This window comes from Alosa sapidissima, chromosome 23, assembly GCF_018492685.1.
Source record: "Alosa sapidissima isolate fAloSap1 chromosome 23, fAloSap1.pri, whole genome shotgun sequence".
Lineage (NCBI taxonomy): Eukaryota > Metazoa > Chordata > Actinopteri > Clupeiformes > Clupeidae > Alosa > Alosa sapidissima.
In genome coordinates, this window is record NC_055979.1 from 8187447 (window position 1) to 8207733 (window position 20287).

The following is a 20287-nucleotide window of genomic DNA, read 5'->3' on the forward strand; positions in this document are numbered from 1 at the left end:
ATAACTTATCAATACTGACAGTTGACCGTTATCAATATTGAAAAAAGTAAATATTTGCTGAAGCTGCTTTGGGTAAAAAATCAGAGTTAATTGCCCTCATAACTCAAACTTGGTAGACAAAATGCTCCTGATAAACACTTCTAGTCACGACCTTCAGCATGTACTTTTTTACGTGCACAGAATTTTTACCCATCCTTCAGGGGGTCGAATCACACATCCAACCAACCTCGCCGTCTCCCTGTCATGGAGCGGTGGCACATCAAGGTGTAAGATGCCAACAGGATGCCAACACACAGCTCCATGGCAAACATCATTACACTCCTCAAGTCTGCTGCCCTCATTCCATCCTTCACATCAATCTACCGGGTCAACTCTGTCAGGGGGGGATGGCTCTCATGTTCAGGTTTCAAAGCCCAAGACCAGCACAGGGCAAAGGGGACAATCATGCAATCCCTCAGCATCAGGACTTCTGAAGGACACTCATTCTGTGTATTGATTGGCCTCGGTGTAATTGGAGAAATATCCAGCATCCTCCCCTACCATGACAGCGACACATATGAAATATGATGACTAGGGTGGTTCAGAGCTTCCTGTAGTGGACTAGTCTGACACCTGGTATCTTTGAGCAATGCACACCAGATAAGTCAAAGAAAAGTGACTAATGATGCTCCTGATTATATAAATATCTATTTACAAGCTGGTATCTTCCCTGAAAACGCATGCCTCTGCTCAACATACAACTACTGCTTTGACTGGAGAAATCACAAAAACTACATGACAACACTGAAACTGTAATCCTATTCATGTAATAGAATCACACCTTTCCTGTCCTCTCCCCAATCTCTCTCTCATCTGTTTCTTTCCCTTTCTCTCTCTCTCATAGACACACACACACACACACATACACACACACACACACACACACACACACACACACATACTGTACACATATACACACACACACAAAACACATCAAAGCAATTATCTTAAGGATTCTCAGGTCATAAGGCAATCATGCCACGTTGCATTTCAATTCTCTTGAGCTTCCATTTGCTTCTCTGACTGAAGCACAGATGAGATAAGAGACACCATTTCCATGCCTTGACTGGAGTTGACAGGCACATAGCCCCCTATCATTTTAAAATGGGAGGCTTTGTTCCCTGCGGAACAGCATACTTTCAGCATGTGACACCTACAGACACCTGTAAACAACTCTGGCCCCATGTGTGAGGCCACTGTTTACAACGAATATGAACAGGACACGCTAATTTCCTCATGGACATCGTTCTCTCAATGCAATTACTTTTGAAGACCTCTATTAAAGCCCATCTTTTGTTTGGAGAACGCAAAAGGCCCTCTCCACTGGGAGCCATCCACTGCACTGCACTGCACTGCACAGCAATGACGATCCTACCCAGGCTTGTGAATTCTTTCCTTCTGTTGCGCGAGTCACGCTTGACACCCGAGAAAAGGGATTGGGTCGTGCCGCTAACTGTGCCTGTGTGCAGTGACAGTTTGAGTCCCTGTGTGTGTGTGTGTGGGGGGTGGGAGTACAGGGTGTGTGTGTGCGCGTGTATTGTTGGGCCCCTTTCGGCTTCATCAGCGGGCTTCTAAAGGGATTTGCTGAGTTGGGAAAGCATTGAAAGTCTGCCTCTGGAGGTCCAGGGGATTAAAGCTTTATGTGCAATAACAAGCCCAGTGGAGACTCCTGCAGCTCCTGCAGATGAAGCTGGGAGCGAACAATGTATTGTTGCTGCAGTCACACACAGTGTGATGGAGAAGATGGAATGCGACATCACAAGGACTAAGTGGCTGAATATCTTTGAATAGTGTGTGTGTGTGTGTGTGGTGTGTGTGCGGTGGGTGTGTGCGGTGGGTGTGTGCGGTGTATGTGTGCGTTGTATGTGTGTTGTGTATGGGTTGTGTGTGTGTGTGTGTGTGTGTGTGTGTGTGTATGTGTGTTTGTGGTGTGTGTGTGTGTGTGTGTGTGTGTGTGTGGTGTGTGTGTGTGTATGTGTGCGGTGGGTGTGTGCGGTGTATGTGTGTTGTGTATGGTGTGTGTGTGTTTGTTTGTGGTGTGTGTGTGTGTGTGTGTGTGTGTGTGTGTGTGTGCGTATGTGTGTGTGTGTGTGTGTGTGTTTGCCTGCGCACATGTATGGGGGCTAATATGCCATCTCAGTGTGTGCGGTGCCTCTGGTACTCTCTCTGTCCTCCAGTGTATGTGCACTAATGACGACCACTAACGAGCTCATGTCGCTGGCCCCCATCTCACCCCGCGCAACGCCTCACAAGACACACTGCTCCCTCAGACCCTGCTGGAGTCTCAGGCTCCTTCTCCTCAGGGAGACGTTTTAACACACGGCTGCTCAGGCACTGTGTTCTGGGTGGGAAAAACTCCTAGTGTCTGCAGTCGAGAAGAGTCTCGAGCTACAATTCATAAACTTGGGATGAGCAAGAAGGGGACTTCACCTCGCTTTAGTGTAATCAAACAATTGGGTGGTTCTCCGGTGTAGGTTCATTCAATTCACTGCAGAACAAAATGAGTCACCAAGGCACACGCGCAGATCATTTGTGTCTTTTAATAATGGTGTTAACATGGAAAGGACTGACGTTTCAATGTCGCAACATCTTCCTCACAGTGAGGAAGCGTCTGAAACGTCAGTCCTATCTAGGCTGCACCTTTTTTTAAAAGACATAAATTGTCTGTGTGTTCCAGTGATTCATAAACTTCGGATATGAGAGTTCTTGTGATATGCACATCAGAGCGGATAAAACATCTCCCGATAATGAGGACTTCCTTGAAAATAGTATCTCCAAATATTCTGTGGCACCAGCAGTTATCACATGCAGCCAGTAAAATTTGGTGCTTGAAAGGATAAACTTTTACTATATATTCAGACATGAAGAGTCAGTTCAATGCCTCGTAAATCATGCATTTTGATCTAAAGCAGTGCCTGAAGCTGAAGACCATCTGCAAGCACTCATCCTGCACTTCCATTTCAAATCATCTTTATTCAGACCGCACTGCTGATTAGCATAGTGAATACAGGTACATGCCGTACTCAGAGTTCAAATAAAAAATAGCCAGTTAGGAGCAAGGATAACATGTGCTTGTTAAGAGACGACACATGTTTTTGTGTTCTGTGAAGACTGGAAAAAAATAACGATCTTGCAATTCAATGTGTTATACAGTATGTTCCCATGCTGTTATGATCACACAGTGGCAACAGAGGTCCAAGTCTCTGACTCTGGTGAAAGGTTGTTCTATTTGACCTCAACAGCCAATCAACCTACACCCCTCATCTCCATTCTCCTGACGCAATGTGTTGACTGGCTGCAATAGCAGATAGCTCACTCTAACCAACTCTGTTTCCATGGCGTCAGGGCTGCTGTGTACAATCACAAGAGTACTCTTGAGTGCACACACCACACAGACAGCAAGAGGACCATTCACCAAACCAGACAAAACATGTTTGGATTAGATTCTCAAAGCACAGCTTTAAATAACAAGACCAAACTTTTTGTCGTGTATGAAACCTTCCCAGTGACACACTGTATTAGATGTCTCCGAATTGGTACAGATGTGCCTGCACTGATGTGGCTGTTAGCCACTGCCATCCTCTTTCAAGGAAAGCAGCGCTGGAGGGTGGAGAGTCTCTGTTCTCTCTCTTCCACGTCTGAGAGAGAACAGCTGCTTGACTACAAAGAGTTGAGAGGCCGCCTCTGTACAAACGCTCTTCCGGGTTATCCAAGTAAAAAAAAGGCTGCTTTTTTAAGAGGAAGTGGGGTATTGGGATGGGAGAGAGAGAGCAAAAGAGAGAAAGAGATACAGAGGGAGATAGAGTGAGAGAGAGAGAGAGTGCACATAACACTAATCCTGCTTCGAACCAAAACAGACAGACACACACACACACTCTCTCTCTCTCTCTCTCTCTCTCTCTCTCTCTCTCTCTCTCTCTCTCTCTCTCTCTCTCTCACACACACACACACACACACACACACACACACACACAAGCACACACACACAGAGTCACCCACTCGCTCGCATCAGATTTAACACAGTTTCCAGAGCAGAGCAGATACAAGCCATGCAGGCAAAACAACCCATAATAAACACATCACACCACTGCCAAAGCTCTGGATCAGTGTACTGCTGCATCTGTCGCCCTGTAGAGGAGAACCTACGCACGCGCACACACACACACACACACACACACACACACACAGTCAGTCAGTCATTCATACACACACACACACACACACACACACACACACACACACACACAAACTCTCTCTCTCACACACGCACACACACACACACCAGCAAAGGGATTGATACAATAATATGCATACACATGCAATCAAATACAATATCAACAAGCTCACCCTAAACCTTGTTGCAAATATACTTCATACAGACAGACACACACACGCTCCTGTCTGCATATTACAGTTTTCCAATATTACAGTCGCTTTGGTGCATTTTTCGAATCATAATGCACATTTGCACAACAGTTTTTCTCAGTGCATTTCTCAAAACAATTAGTGCAAACTGCACCGCATAGTGGATAAGCTGAAAAAGCGTGCATCTTGCTCGAAATGCTTAGTTTATGCCTCAAAAGCAAATATTTATGCCAATGAAACGGCCAGTGCAATCAGAATGACAAGTCATGATGCCATTGCTTATGTCAAGATTGTCAAATTGGTTTGTCTTGTTGTCAATATGACAGTTTTTTTATGTATTTCCTAATGAGCAATGTGCAACAAAGACAACACTATTTTCTATTCCACAACCACTAAGTTAGACATTATTGTGTGTGGAGGGGGTTGATTGGAAAACAGTGGATATGTTTCAAAGTTTTTACTGTTGACACACATTGTGACTGTACAAAGAAACCAAAAGCTTTTACAGTATTGTTGTAAAAATGTTGTAAAAATGACCAATATACTGTAAAACACCCCTTGGTCAGAACTGTACACCACTCTACATTTTTCTATTCACCCTGACATTCCTGTCTGTAATGTCACATATATGTATATGCTAAACTAATATGCTAGTTCAACACATTTGCATGTAATGACAGAAGCGAGGAAATAAGGCCAATTTGTTTAATGGGGTACTATTCAACAGGGAACCAGTATAATGCATTTTGACCAACATGACATTAGCCATTGAAAATAAAAATAAAAAAACAGCAGACATTTGTACAAAGTTGCATGGATGTGCAGAAGCATTGCTATGTGTTCAAGATGGGGAGAAACGGCTTCAATGATGATGCACAAGTGCGATGATATGGAGTTTGAACAAATATGGGAGCCATAGGAAGTGTAATAGCCATACAATAACAGGCAACTAGCACAGCGATCTGATGACATTTTCTTTTTCAATCACTTACACAAAATTATAAAGAAACCCACTGGTGAAACCTTAAACACCAAAAGCTCAACCCAGATCTGCACAATAATAAGAACATTCTCAGTCTCACACTTTTTGCAAAACACTACTCACAGTAGTTTGCAAAACACTAAACACACTTCTCTACTTTACACATCTAGCATAATTTCACTTCTTTGACATTTCAAGACACTTCCAAATAGCACACTCATGACAAAACTGATCAAACAAAGCCATCAGGTGAAAAGACACTTTGGCGCTTAACTATAAACTCATCTATCAAACCTAAGCACTATAAAAGGCCACAGGTGAGTTTAGCTGTCTTGAGCAGAACTGGAAAGCAACCGATATTGCGTGCTCGTAGTAGAGGAAGATGGGTTGGAGGAAGATGGGTTGGGAGATGAAGATGAAGATGAAGATAGAGGACAGAAAGAGTAAATGAACAAAGAAAACCACGACCACATTTACATAACCAATGAGATTCAAGCAACATTAGTTGACTATGTTGTTGCACACAATGGGTTGAACCAAGCGACCGGAATGATGCAAAGTCTTTTTTTTTTTTTGTCTGTTTACATTGTACTTTTCTGTTCTAATTTCCAGTGCAAAATACCACAATTGGAAATTGCTAGATTTATTGAGTGATTTCAGTTAAAGAAGGCCTAATTCTGTGTGTTGTATTTAGTCAATATATTGTTTTCTAAATAGTCAAGTAGGAGCATCAAAATCAAACCTATACTATATGCTAAGAAAAGCAGCATGTCAAATGTGTTTAGTATTGAGCACAGTAGTGTGTAATTGATTCATGTATGTACCATGCAACAACAAAATATATATTTTTTTAAATGAGTGAAAAGTTTTGACATTTTGCAAAATATCTGAGGTGTTCTGCTCATGGGTATGGGCTTGTGTTAAATGTGTGTCGTGCTGAAATCGAAAAAAATAAAAATGTAAATGCCAGTTGCCATATGCTGTATGCATAGAGCGCAGTGGGCACAAGGTTCAGTGTGCACACTGCACAAAGCCTGTGTTCAAACAGGATAAATCATTTCCTCTGTGTGTGGGGGAGACGCTGTGTAGAGCATGAGAGCAGTGAAAAGAGAGAAGGAGAGGAGGAAGTGAGTATGTGGGAGAGAGAGAGAGAATGAGACAGCGAGAAAGGAGAGAGCAAGTAAAAGGGAAGAGGAGGAGAAGAGAGAGAAATTGGAAAAAGAGTGTGAGGGGGAGGGTAAGTGGAAGGGGAGGAAGAGAAAACTAAGATGAGAGAGAGAGATACCCAGAAACAGAGGAAGAGAGAGAGAGAGAGAGGAGAAGAGAGAGTGAGGCATCACAGTAACCACAATGGACTTAAACTCTTACAGAAGATCATAGCCCAAGGCTAGAAGCCAGTAAAAAGAGCCATCAGTTGAGGGGCCTTCAGCTGACTCTGTTTGTGAGAATTGAGAGAGACATGGTCTAATCAAGCGCATTCATGCCCACAGTGCACACACACACACACAGATGCACAGAGATGCACACATGCACACACACACACACACACACACACACACACACACAGATGCACACATACATGCACACACACACACACACACACAGATGTACAGAGATGCACACATACACACACACAAAGATCCACAGATATGCACACATACTGTACACACACACACACACACACACACAGATTCACAGAGATGCACACATACACACACACACACACACACACACACACACACACACACACAGATGCACAAAGATGCACACATACACACACACACACACACAGATGCAAAGAGATGCACACATACACACACACACACACAGATGCAAAGACACACACAGATGCAAAGAGATTGAACTGACATTCACACACACACACACACATACAGAGAGAGAGAGAGAGAAAGAGAGAGAGAGAGATGTAGACACAGAGATGCATGCACACACAAACGCATATAGTGATAGAGCCAAGCAAACACTAATTGTCCAAATAAACTCGCTCATCATATGCACAGATAAGCATGTACAGTATAGATATACATTATCCTAGGCACAAAGGCATGCATACAAACCTACACACTTACAAGGACATACACATACATAAAATAACTGAGAATCAAATACATACACACATTGGTCCAGTTCAATGCATACCGTACCCATTTACACTACAGTTAGGTCCGGTCACACTATCTATTCATTTCTGATTGAATGGAAGACCTTCTATGATATCATCATCAGTGTTTCCCACAGAATTGAATTCCATTTGTGGTGGTTGGTTTGCAGAATTAACTTGAATACAACAGTTTTAGGACAGTGTGGTTATGATGCTAACCAGATTTAAGCAAAATTTAGTACAACCTGGAAAATCATTGTGTGGTGGTCAAAGTTGATATTGTGGTGGGCCGCCACAAATAAGTCAATGTATGGGAAACACTGATCATATATCTCAGGATATCTCCATCCCCGTTCTTTACAGCTAGTAATCACATTTTGCATTGAATGTTCCATTTATCCAAAAGAGAGAGAGTAGCAATTTCATAATGTCATATTTGACAGTTTCTCAGTGAGAAATGAAGTACCGGTAGGATTATCATGCAATGTGAAGACAAGGCTCAGATTACCATGCAATGTGAAGACAAGCAAGTATATAAATTATTGTGCACATATAGCGTCTCATTCAACTTGGCTGCAGTGCGACATTTCTCATTGCTTTCCCATTACTTGGCAACAGCCAACGCCAAGACCAGATTGGAACTATTTTTGGGGGCGCATGAAGAACAAACAAAAATCAAAATGAACTACAGAAAACTAAAGATGTCTTGATTTAATTGTCTTTGATAAACTTGATTAGTTGTAAATGGAATACAACTGCTGTATAAAAACAAAATGGCACTCATGATCGTGGCATTGTTCAAGTCAACTTTAACTTTGACAAAGGATATACCCACAGATGTGGATGCCTGCAGAACTTGGCCTCTGGCCTCATGTCTACGGCCAAACAACAGCCCTGGGTATATCCTTACCAACCCCACTATGGTGCCATACTGATTAAAAAACCTATAGGAATTATATATGCCCCCTCCCAAAGAATAGAATGCTGCTACAACATCTAGCCATCTAAAGAGCAGCAGCAGTCATTATGTCATTGTGCAAGGCTACTGAGACAAGCAGTAAATGCTAATCTTGCCTAATGGCATTACAACGCACACAATCTAGCCTCACATCTAGCCTTTGACTGCCGGCCTGAGGCCAGCAGTCAAACCGGTCACTTCCTCTCACATTACACAGCTGACCGCTGTGTGTGTGTGTGTGTGTGTGTGTGTGTGTGTGTGTGTGTGCGCTCGTGTAGGTATTTGTGTGTGTGTTAGATGCATGTCAGTGTGTGTGTGTGTGTGTGTGTGTGTGTGTGTGTGTGTGTGTGTGTGTGTGTGTGTGTGTGTGTGTGTGTGTGTGTGTCTTTGCCTGCATCTGTGTGTCTGTTGGCTCAGACTGATAGCGATATGATGGTAATAGTGATATGAAAGACACAGTTGATCATCGTTGCCCTGCTTGTTGGCCACTGCTGGCATCATTTACAGTGAAGGTGGCAACTCCCGTAGGAGGATATAAGTAATGCTTGTGTGTGTTGGAGAGAAGCCAGTAGACGAGTGTGGTAGTAAATCGCATTCTTTCAAAAAGAACACTATCATACTCAAAAAAGCATATATCATGTCAGAAAGCATACAATCATATTCTTATATGACCATATCATACTCATAAAACACACTATCATACTTACAAAGCATGCCATCATAATCATAATATCACTATCAAAGCTTGTTTCAATGTCCAAGCACTTTAAAGCTAGTGTAAAAGCAATGGCCATTCAAAAATGTTGTGATATTATATTGATAACTTCCTCGCTGACAGTAAAAGCCTGACTGTGCGCACAGCATAAGAGGATCTATAATCATCTCCTTTGAAAACAGACAAACTGGGAAGGGCAGTGCCTGGGAACAATGCACTCACTTATACCGTAACTGTTCATCCCATGTGATCATGCTGGCAATCACCCCAGTTCTTTAAAAAGCCTTTTGGAAATGTACAAAACTCTGTGATGTTGGATGCAATTGATCATTTAGAGTAGTTGTAAATATTTTACAGCATACTTTGTCTCGAAGTGAAATCCATTTAGAGAGCACCTCCAGTTCCAGTGACCAAATCATGATTCTTCATTAAAAGAGTAGTGTATACTTAATGGACATCGACAATGCCCCCTAAGTACAGTCAAGTAAAACATAGCCTGGCTAAGAGCAATTCTCAATTGAGAATGTGGCCTGGACCTTGTTAATCCATTTCAGCATTTCCAATGGGTGTAACCACCGGTTAAATTAAACTTTAGTTGGTACATTAAACTCTTACCGAATCCTTGCAAGTAGGCCTACTGCAAACGCATCTTTCTTTTCAACAAAGATTTTAAATGCAGTTGTTTATTCATTTCTATTGTCATAGAAAATACATGTCTGTAGCATGCAACACAGACATGGTCAGCATAGCTATTGGTTGTGTACAAAACTGCCTCAACAGTGCTCCTCTGTCTGTCATCGTACTAAGCCCGCCCTGTTTCGGATAAGAGATTGTGACTGGTTCCTGACATATTGGCCAAGTCAAAAATCACTTTGGATAGGGCAGGGTCCAGACAAGTCTTTCTTAGTGAATACAGTGAGTAGACTCTCAGGCTACTGTAGGTAAAACTAAAACAATGCATCTCTCAGGCTCACAGCGAGATCTCACGCAGGAAGACAAGGGCATATCTCACTTTCGATCCATCTATGCACAGGCCACATTTCATTCCCCTCTAAAAACTTGGCCGAGTCATTTTATGATATATTATATAGTCTATTTTATGTTGGGCAATACAGATATAAAATCAAAAAGAATGCTTTAAAGGTGAGTCTACATCTCTCTCTCTCTCGCTCTCTCTCTTTCTCTCTCTCCCTCTCGCTCTCGCTCTCTCTCTTGCACACACACACACACACACACACACACACACACACACACACACAAAGACACACACACACACACATACACACACAAACATAAAAGGTTTGTGTCCCTCAGCTCATGCCCAGCAATCCACAATCCACTGCCGTCATCAGAGACTCTGCCAATGCCACCACTGACGCCAATGCCACCACTAATAGAACCAAATTCCAGAGCCTCAAACATGCTCTTCAGCTTTAACCATCACTCTTGCTGGTAGCGCTTCAGTAACAGGTAGCCTGGAGGAGACCAAGCAGCGAGACAATACGCTGTGATGGCCCTGTCAGATGAGAGCACAGCTTGTCGCCACAGCAGAGTGACTCATTCAGATATGGCATTGTGTGCGGAGGAAGAGAGAACGCTCTAAATGATTGCTTTTCATCCCTGACTGATTGTGTGGGTTCAGGTTTAGCCTTAGAGACAACATGAATAGTGCCTCCACATATGGGCTGTACATCTAACATGATTTTCAATGGAATAGTAGGATTCCGATGACAGATAATTCCCTCCCACTCAATACTGGGGGGGGGGGGGGGGATAGGCTACATTGCATTTTGCATGCAAATGTTTCTAACTACAAAAGCTTTCACTTATGTATGAAGGCACATGAAGCAACAACATGAGAGTGATTCTTTGAGTGAGCACCACTAGTTCTACCCAGCAGCTAATGGTACATGGAAGCATCTGGTGTCTTCCTGTCAGTGATGAAACATGTCGATAGGTATGGGCATGAAGTATGTCTTCTGGTATGTCTACTGCCGATGCTGCACAGTATGTATATCTATAGCATATATTCTCCATAGGTATAATACTGACTTGATGTGATGCAGTAGGCCTACTTTGTGTTTGTGATTATGTGATGTGATTCATGTGACATGTGACATGTGATGTGATGTGATGTGATGTGATGATATGCCTTGTGGTTGTGCTGCAATTTAACTTCCTCATGGGGACAAATAAAGCTATCTATCTATCTGATTTGTCAATGAACTGGTTTATACACGGCATATAGATGCTATTCTCCTCCTCCTCCTCCTCCTCCATCTCCTCCTCCATCTCCTCCTCTTCCTCTCTCTCTTGGCTGCTCACCTGTGAGGCTGTCCGGCCGCGGGAGCGTCATCCTCTCGTAGGCATCGTAGACGTAGCCCAGTGTGGAGTCGTAACCGAGGCCAGGTTCGCGGCGCCCACGGGTGCTGCCGTAGTGCTGCGGCTGGGCGGCCATGTCGGAGCGGCGCGGGGTCGGCGACGAGCCGCCGGAGTCGGAGCCGGAATCAGATGCCCGGCGGGCCGAGGAGAGGAGCGGGTCCGGGGCGTGCGCGGAGGTCGGGGGCAGCGTGGTGCCCGGGAAGATGCTGGCGAGGGGCTTGGGCTCGCAGACGATGGGCGAGGAGAAGGGGCTGCCCAGCGAGGAGCGCAGGGGCGGGCGTGTGGGCGAGGACGAGGCGGCACCCTGCAGAGGAGACTGAGCACGGGATGGCACCGAGCTCACACGGCGCATTACACCTGCTGTGCCCGCCCCCTGAACACACACACACACACACACACACACACACACACACACACACACACACACACACACACACACACACACACAAATGAAGCTACACTTCAGAAACAGATGCACAGAGAATTTACACAGTGCTTAAAATTCAAACAGGCGTAGGCAAGTATTACGCATTTAAATACCACCTCTGCATACATATGCATTTAGAGGACAACACAACACACACACAGACACAGAGTGAGAGTGATAGAGAGAGAAAGAAAAAGAGAGTGTGTGTGTGTGAGTGTGTGTGGAGGGGTGCATGTTTGTTCATAATTGCACATGTTGTACCCTTGACCCCTCCTAATAGTCCGCACCTGCTTGCCGAGTGTAGAGCTGCCACTGGGGGCGGAGCTTGTGGACTGTGACCTTCCTTCCGACCTGCCTGGGGTGGCACTGTTGCTATAGTAACCGCTGACTTCCTGGTACCCACTGTCCGAGTAAGAGTTCATCTGCGTTGAACTGCGCGAGTTCGCCACTGACCCTGAAAGATGAACAAGACCAAACATGTAAGAGAAGGGCATGGAAGGAAAAGAAGAAAAAGAGGGAATGATAAAAAAAACTAATTATAAAATGATGAAAACAAAGAAAGTGCAAGGACATAATGTTCTAAACCTGTTTTCCTTCATTAATGCTGCATGTCTTACTCATTATATAAATTTAAATACACAGCATATGACAAGTGATTCAAAAAGCATTCAGCATTTTCACAAAGAGTTGCAGACTTTCAAAGGCTATTTGTTAGAGCATATATGCATTGTTATAAGCACTAAATAAACCATGCTGTTCAATGTTAATTAAGCCTCTTAGCAAGCATCTCCGTGCAGTGTTTGTGTGTGTTATACAGGTGGGATAGGTAGCTGTAGAGTGCTTATTGACGGACCCTCACTTTCATGCAGAGAGATCTGCTCCAGCTCGGGGGAGTAGAGCGAGAGGCGGTCCGGTTCACCTCTGACCCCCAACGAGGGCGAATGGGAGGCCTCCGCTCCCTGAGGCCGTGCCTCTCCCACAGCCGACGCATCTGAGATGGAGATGACAGGTGACTTGATGGAGGCAGGGAATTTTTTGGGGTCAGAATTGTGTGTGTGTGTGTGTGTGTGTGTGTGTTATTGTTGTTGTTGTTGTTGTTGTTAATGTTCTAATTGAATGTATCTGGTTACAGGTTTACAGATTCCTAGGTTCGGTAAAAAGAAAATCATGTAATTAATACAATATTGTTCTACACTATCTACCACAGACAGGCTTTACATTCAGGACACGCTAAATTAAAAATTTTATTAATGTAGATGTCATTGGAGAGAGATTTGGACAAGCATAATGCTCCCAAACTATTAGGATATTTTCATCTGATCTCACTTGTTAATCTATGCCAAGGCTTTCAGCTGTGTGTGTGTGTGTGTGTGCGCGCGTGTGTGTGTGTGCGTGTGTATGCGTGCGTGCGTGCGTGTGTGCGTGTGTGTGTGTGTGTGTGTGTGTGTGTGTGTGTGTGTCTGTGTGTCTGTGTGTCTGTCTGTCTGTCTATTTGTCTGTCTGTCTGTCTGTCTGTCTGTGTGTGAGTATGTGTGTGTGTTTCTGTGCAGTGTGAGTAACTGCATCACAGTAAAGGGCAAGCAACCCATGAAATGTTGAGTGAGCCAATGTCATGCATTCAACAGGCAGCGGCCAGTGATAGCTGTATCTGGTAGCATTAGAGGCAATTGGGCGTGCAGCCATGGCGCACGCACACACACACACACACACACACACACACACACACACACACACACACACACACACACACACACACAGTCCACTTTTGTGGCTTTAAAATTGCCAGCAAAGGTGCCACAATAGCAGTTGAAGAGAGAGCTGCGACACTGGCACATGAATGGGAATTTTTGAAAGGCCTTTGTCAACTATTAATCCTGCTAACATTGCAGACAAAAGACGACAACACAAAGAACTTACAATGCCCTGAATTTATTTCCTTATTGGACATTCAGTCTGTCTTTGCGACTGTGTACTTTCTCCAAAATAACTCATATTGATGTCCCGTGCAAAAGAAAAAGCTGTAGGTTTGGTCATTTATAACATTTCCTTGTTTCCTTTGGCTAATACTGAACATTTTGTGCCTCACTCAGAGCAGATGTGACTTGTTTCAGTTTGGACCAAGCCTGTTATCTGTTCGTTATTTGAGAGTGTACAATCTGTTGGAAGATGCATCACTCTCCATCTGTGAACATAAATGAACTTTTTACCAGTCACCAAATCTGATGGTGGCTTCCGTACAGTCTAGTCTCTCATAAGAATGAGAGAGAAGTGTCTCTAAAACTGACCGCCTGAGCAGTTCTTAGGTTCATGAGACCTATAAGAATGCTATCTTTCAGAAAGAAAATACAGCATATGAACATTGTAATGTTTGATGTTAATTGTATTAGTTCAATTAAAAGGCTTCAATTACAGTTTTTTTTCATCAGATTTTTTTTGCTGGGTCTAAGTCTGAGTCTCTGAACAAAAGGACGTTATCATTATTAAATGATTTCAAAAGAGACCAGAGGGAGGCAGCAACAGAGAGAGAGAGAGAGAGAGAGAGAGAGAGAGAGAGAAAGATAGAGGGAGAGAGAGGGAGAGAGAGAGAGAGAGACAACAGTACCTGCTGATCTCCAGGGAAACGACTTCTCCGACGAGCTGGGCACGATGAAGAGAACGAGAGCCAAGGAGCGAGAGAGGAGAGGAGATGGCAGAAGATGACAGGGACGAGGGAGAGAGGGAGGGAGGGGGGCAGTGGAGACAGCGCAATGGAAAAAAGAACAAAAGAAGAGAAAGAGGACAGGGTGGCACAAGAGGAGGACAGAGGCGCGGACAAAGAGAGGGAGAGTAAGGAGAGGAGGGAAGAGAAGAGAGAAATGGTGAATTCAACAATAAACACTTCACTTCCTTGCGTCAACAGTGTTTCATTTTCCTGCTCTCCAAATGTTAAGAATATTAAATGAGACACAATAATGCTTTGCACACAATCATGTTTGCCATTCGGCTAAATGTAATTCATTTGGTATCTGCTCGTTTAAGTTCAGGTTAAGAGAACAGAAAGAGAGAGATTAAAAAAGGGAAAATAGAAGCATGATCCAAAACAGGTTATTGAAGTCAACAGAGACAGAGTGACTGAGAGGCTCCCAGAACAACAAACATGTGGCTGACTCCAGGTAACACCTGACACCTGGCACCTGACGAAAAGGGAAAAAAACGACATGCCATCGTTCCAAGGTAAACGCAACCCCTGACCACTGACCATAAACCAGGAAGAGACTAGCCTCTCTGTCCTCTTAGCCTATGATCTCTCCTTCCCAGGGTAGTATGTTGAGATGCAAGCCAATAGCAAGACAGCATCCTCTACAGCCTGCTCTGGGAGAGAGGATGGCCATATGGAGGATATCTAACATGGGGTATGGCAGAAGTACACGGATAGAGTCCTTGGCAGTCTCCGCAGAGAGACACATGCTAAGAGTCTAATGAAAATGGATGTGTGTATAGTTTTGGTGTGTGTGTGTGTATGTGTGTGTGTGTGTTAGTGTGTGTGTGTGTGTGTGTGTGTGTGTGTGTTAGGGGGGGGGGGGCATAGGGGAGAGGGGGTGTTTAGTGTGTGTGTATGTCAGTGAGTGACTGTCTGTGCACATTAGAGTATGCAAAACAGCCCTTAAGGGTTGAAACCGAGAACAAAAACAATATCAATACTGCAGAGGCGAAGAGTAGAGCATGTTTGATTGTGTGGAAAGAGAAAGAGAGAGAGAGGCAGAAAAAACAGAGAGAGAGACAAAGACAGAGAGTGATAGATAAAAAGAAAAAGCGAGATAGGGAAAGAGAGAGAAAGAGAGAGAGAAATCAAAAGAAAAAGAGAGATGGCCACCAGGAGGTTTGCAAGCAGCTGAGGACTCAGTGGGAGGCGGGAGTCAGTCCAACTGAAGGTCAGGGGTCGCGTTCTGACAGGACGCCACGGAGACTAAAAGAGGCTGACAAGCCCGCTATCCCCACACCTGATCAAACGCCACCAGCCCTGCCTCAAACACCAGGGCATGATGTAACAAGGCAGCTGAGAACACACGCACGCACACGGACATAGGCACACACACGCACACACACACACACACACACACACACACACACACACACACACACAAACACGCACACACACACATTTCTTACTCACAGTGCAAAATCTATCCACGCACACATACACACACACATGCAGTATGTACTCTAAATAATCAAAATAATGCACATATGCATATATGCTTCAAATGGCCATGCATGTAAGCACAGACTCCACATAACACATGGTGCAACCACAAACAATTAGCACAATTTGCACAAATGCCCTTTTCAACACAATCTGCACTACCAACACTCAGCACACATGCAAAAACACAAAGGTACTTACAAGTGCTCCAAATACACCAATACGCATCTCGAAATCCTCCCGGTTACCTCAGAGAGGCAGGTCTGACTGCCTCTCCCGTGCTTGTGAATGTGTGTGTGTGTGTGTCAGTGTGTGTGTGTGCAAGTGTGCCTTTCCCCTGACTGCTAACAGAGGGGAGAAGAGAGACTAATTCTGCCAGATGGAGGCTGGCCCAGCATGCTGGGGGGACTGCAGCAGACCAAGGCTCGGGACAAGCACACCCATAACATCTTGTGATCGGCCATTATGCCAAGCAGGAATGGGTGCATGGAGTCCAACCCAGCCCACAGCTACAGAATCTGCTCCATGTCTAGCTTAGCCAAGCTAAGCCTAACCTAGCACAGCACATCACAACACAGCACAGCACAGAACAGAACAGAACAGCCTAGACCTGGCAGCCAGACAACAGGGTGAGACAATGCCACTGTTGTACTTGTGTGGGAGTGCTACAGAGTGTGTGTGTGTGTGTGTGTGTGTGTGGGTGTGTGTGTGTGTGTGTGTGTGTGTGTGTGTGTGTGTGTGTGTGTGTGTGTGTGTGTATGGGTCTGTGTCTTTGTGTGTGGTAGTGATACAACCAAGCTTGTTTTGGCACCAGACTCAAAGCACACAAGTCTCCAAAAAGTTGTGCAATGTGTCTAAATGTTGGGGATGCTGATAGTTTCAGTTATGATGATGTACTGTGTCGTGGGAAATGGCAATAATAAATGCCAGGGCTGACACTCTAAAGGGACAGCCCCCCTGCAACAACTTGGGGTTAAGTGCCTTGCTCATGGGCACAGTGGTGTTACCACCTGGGACTGAACTCACAACCTTCTGATGTTCCTCAGGCCAGATCACTAACCACTTAATCATCATTTCTCCTATCAGAGAAAACAGAGGTTCATGGGAGCTGTAGTTATCATATGAATTCAGTACACTTATGCAATACCTGATGCTAGCAGCTCCAGGTGATTCTGCTCCAAGCCTGCATCGCTCAAGCTGATTGGCCACAATTTGACGCTCCGCCTCCAACTCCCGGGTCAGCCTCTCAAACTGCAGCTCCTACGGGAAAGTGAAGAGGACAACACATCAAAGTTTAAACAATGGATCCCAAAACACCATCTTAACAAGTGTTTTTGTTTTCTCAAATTCACTTATATTTTACATTAGAGTCATGTTAATAAAACATCTTTGAAAGGATAAGTAAATAATTTACAGACTTTTGAGTTAAGTCTCAAATACAGAACAGATACTTCAGGCACCACCTGGGTCAAATGAATTAGTAACAGGATCAGACTTGGTACCCAGCAATAGAAACCATTCTTTCTTATTTCATGTTATATGTCCTTATTTCAGTTTAATTCAGTAATAAATAAAATAAAATAATGTAATGAATAATCATATATGTTTCCATATGCAAGCACACATTGTTACACGGTCGTGATGGAGCAGCGGTAATGTCACTGGATAATCAGTCAGCCAGGGCTTGATTCATAAACTCTTGTTGTGAGTCTGTGTGGTTTTAGACTTTAGACTGTCTGCTAAATACCAGTCAACATTAACATTACCAGTCCTCCTTGTAATACCAATGTAACTGCAATACAGTGCCCCCAAAGTGAAAATTATAGCAACAGGAAACTAATATAAAACACAGTAAAATAGAACAAGAAACATGTACTGTATATAAAGGGGTACGAAACTTTGCTTTATTCACCTGATGAATCACCAAATTAAAGGAGATAAGCCATTTAATCATAGCAATTTAACATCCAACTTGTGTTCATAAATCATGTTTGGAAAGGTACACAAATGCAATTCATAAGTTCCTTTTTTCTGAAGGGAACAATTTTCCAAACAACCCATATTTATTTGCTTCCAAATAGGTTAAATATCCACAAAACTGCAGTTCATGTTCACTGAAGTTTCTTTTTTGTTTATATGTTTGTTGTGTTTGTTATGTTTGTGCTGCAACAACTGCTAGCTGCAAACAGTGGCAGACGTTTGCTTTGCAGTGCCACAAATTGCAGGCTCTACTCTAATCTTTGTGGACGTATTTACACAAACCAAGGCACACAGCATTGTGGTGAAATCCCTGCCTGCATACATTAAATCCCTCATAACAAAACAAAAAACCCATCATGAGTGAGATTGAGTGCGAGAGAGAAGGGAGGAAGAGCGCGAGCGAGCGCGAGCTCTGACGAACAACTGGGGGGACAGCGTGACAGAGGGAAAGTAGGCCATGGCCAGGATAAACACTTAATGCCACTGCATCTCACACAAGTTGAAAAGTTCCTCTGTGGGGGTCAAAAAGTGAGATTTTTTTCTTTCTTTTTTAATGCAGAATGAAAAGAGGAACACTGTGTAGAACAGAGCGACTGTAGTCTTCAACACAGCAGAGTTAGGGCTGGATTACTGTGCTGGATGTGGATGCATATGCTATGTGAATTCCAGTTCACCCAGAATAAAGACTGATTATATTTGTCCAATTGGTATGATTTTTTTCATAATTATGGCCAGTAGTAGAATTAACTGATGTGAATAGATATTAGATGACATCTGTGTATCCATCAATGAGGCCTATGTATGTATGTATATGTTGAGCAATGGAAATAGATTAGAAATATTTAATCTAATCACAATGCAAGGCTGAAGCTAGCTATTGTGTTGTAACTAGGGCTGGGATAAATGATTATTTTTTAAACGATTAATCTAGCGATTATTTTTTCGATGCATCGATTAATCTAACGATTCATTTTTTCAGTCCGATTCGATTTCGATTCGATTATCTCCCCATTAATTCACTAACAGCAACTTATACATGTTTATTTACATATCTGAATGAAAAAACATGAATTCTTTAACATTGCAATATATGTTTATTGCTCTTAAGATTCCAAAATAAAAGACTGAAGTGCAAGTAACTACAAGTGCAAAGTAATGCATTCTTAGTCAGAGGTAGCATTCAATAAAGTTCAGTAGGCCCCATGTCTAATTGAGTCATTTTAAGATGTTCGTGTGGGAATCCTTGCAATTAACATTAACACAGTTAAAAGGCTGCTGATGTGTGGGTGCAATTCATAACGTAGTTAGTTCAAATAACAGTTCGTACTTCTCCTTTGGACAAGCACTTTTGAGTCTTGGAAAACACTTTTCCATTTCCATCGGGATTTTGCAAACAGAGTCAATAAAATGAGCCCTGCATGAGTAATACAAGCAGCTGCAAGTAAGCATGCTAAACTTGACATCCAAACAGGATTCTAACGTTAGCTTTGAGATAGGGCTACTGCTTGATTGCATATTGTAACTTAACTTCGTTTAGTCTCCTCAATGTACTATGTTGTGAAGACCTTAGCAGAGTTTACTTTAACTTTTATGCAGCGGTTTTGAACAAATTTGCGCAGCATGGTCACGATGCTAAGCGGATTTAATAGCAATTTAGCCAACTGTGTTCTATGCAGTGCTTCTATGTGGCAACAACAATCCTTCAACAATCGTGAATATTTTGTTAAATGCACATGCAGAGGAGGAACAGCGTAGCCTAGAAATCTAGACGCACCCTAGCGGTAGAAAATTAATTTGCTCAGCCTGTACGTCTAGTATCAAAAAATAGGGATTTCTATTGGCTGACGCCGTGGACTTCATCCAATCACAGCGCTCTATTTTGTTAGAGAGTCTTAAGGCGGGCTTAACAGGATAACGACAGTCCTGCGACGGTGAACAACAAGGAAGGTGGCTATGGCGAACGAAGAGCGGTTGTTTGAATCGGCGTTGGCGTCAACTTTGGAGGAGTTGGACTTGTGTTGCTGTTTGTGTTTCACTAATTCACCGATTGGGTTAAAAGCAGAGACCAAATTTCCCTCACGGGATCAAAAAAGTATATATACTTACTTACACTTAATAGCAGGCCTACAACATA

The 20287-nt window shown here is 43.4% G+C and overlaps 1 protein-coding gene across 6 annotated transcripts in view; it reads right to left on the reverse strand.

Annotated features, from left to right (window-relative positions):
• Positions 1–20287, reverse strand: part of pkp4 (plakophilin 4) — a 51362-nt gene that overhangs the window by 20078 nt on the left and 10997 nt on the right. For 2 of the 6 annotated variants that reach the window (XM_042081286.1, XM_042081291.1), the window contains exons 3-7: positions 17321–17433; positions 14593–14627; positions 12850–12981; positions 12278–12444; positions 11507–11936 (exon numbers count right to left, since the gene is read on the reverse strand). In XM_042081286.1, coding sequence (XP_041937220.1) covers positions 11507–11936; positions 12278–12444; positions 12850–12981; positions 14593–14627; positions 17321–17433 — 877 coding nt within the window. Of the gene's footprint in view, positions 1–11506; positions 11937–12277; positions 12445–12843; positions 12982–14592; positions 14628–16374; positions 16611–17320; positions 17434–20287 lie in introns of those variants that run through there. The other 4 variants (XM_042081287.1, XM_042081285.1, XM_042081289.1 and 1 more) reach the window with 3 other exon arrangements.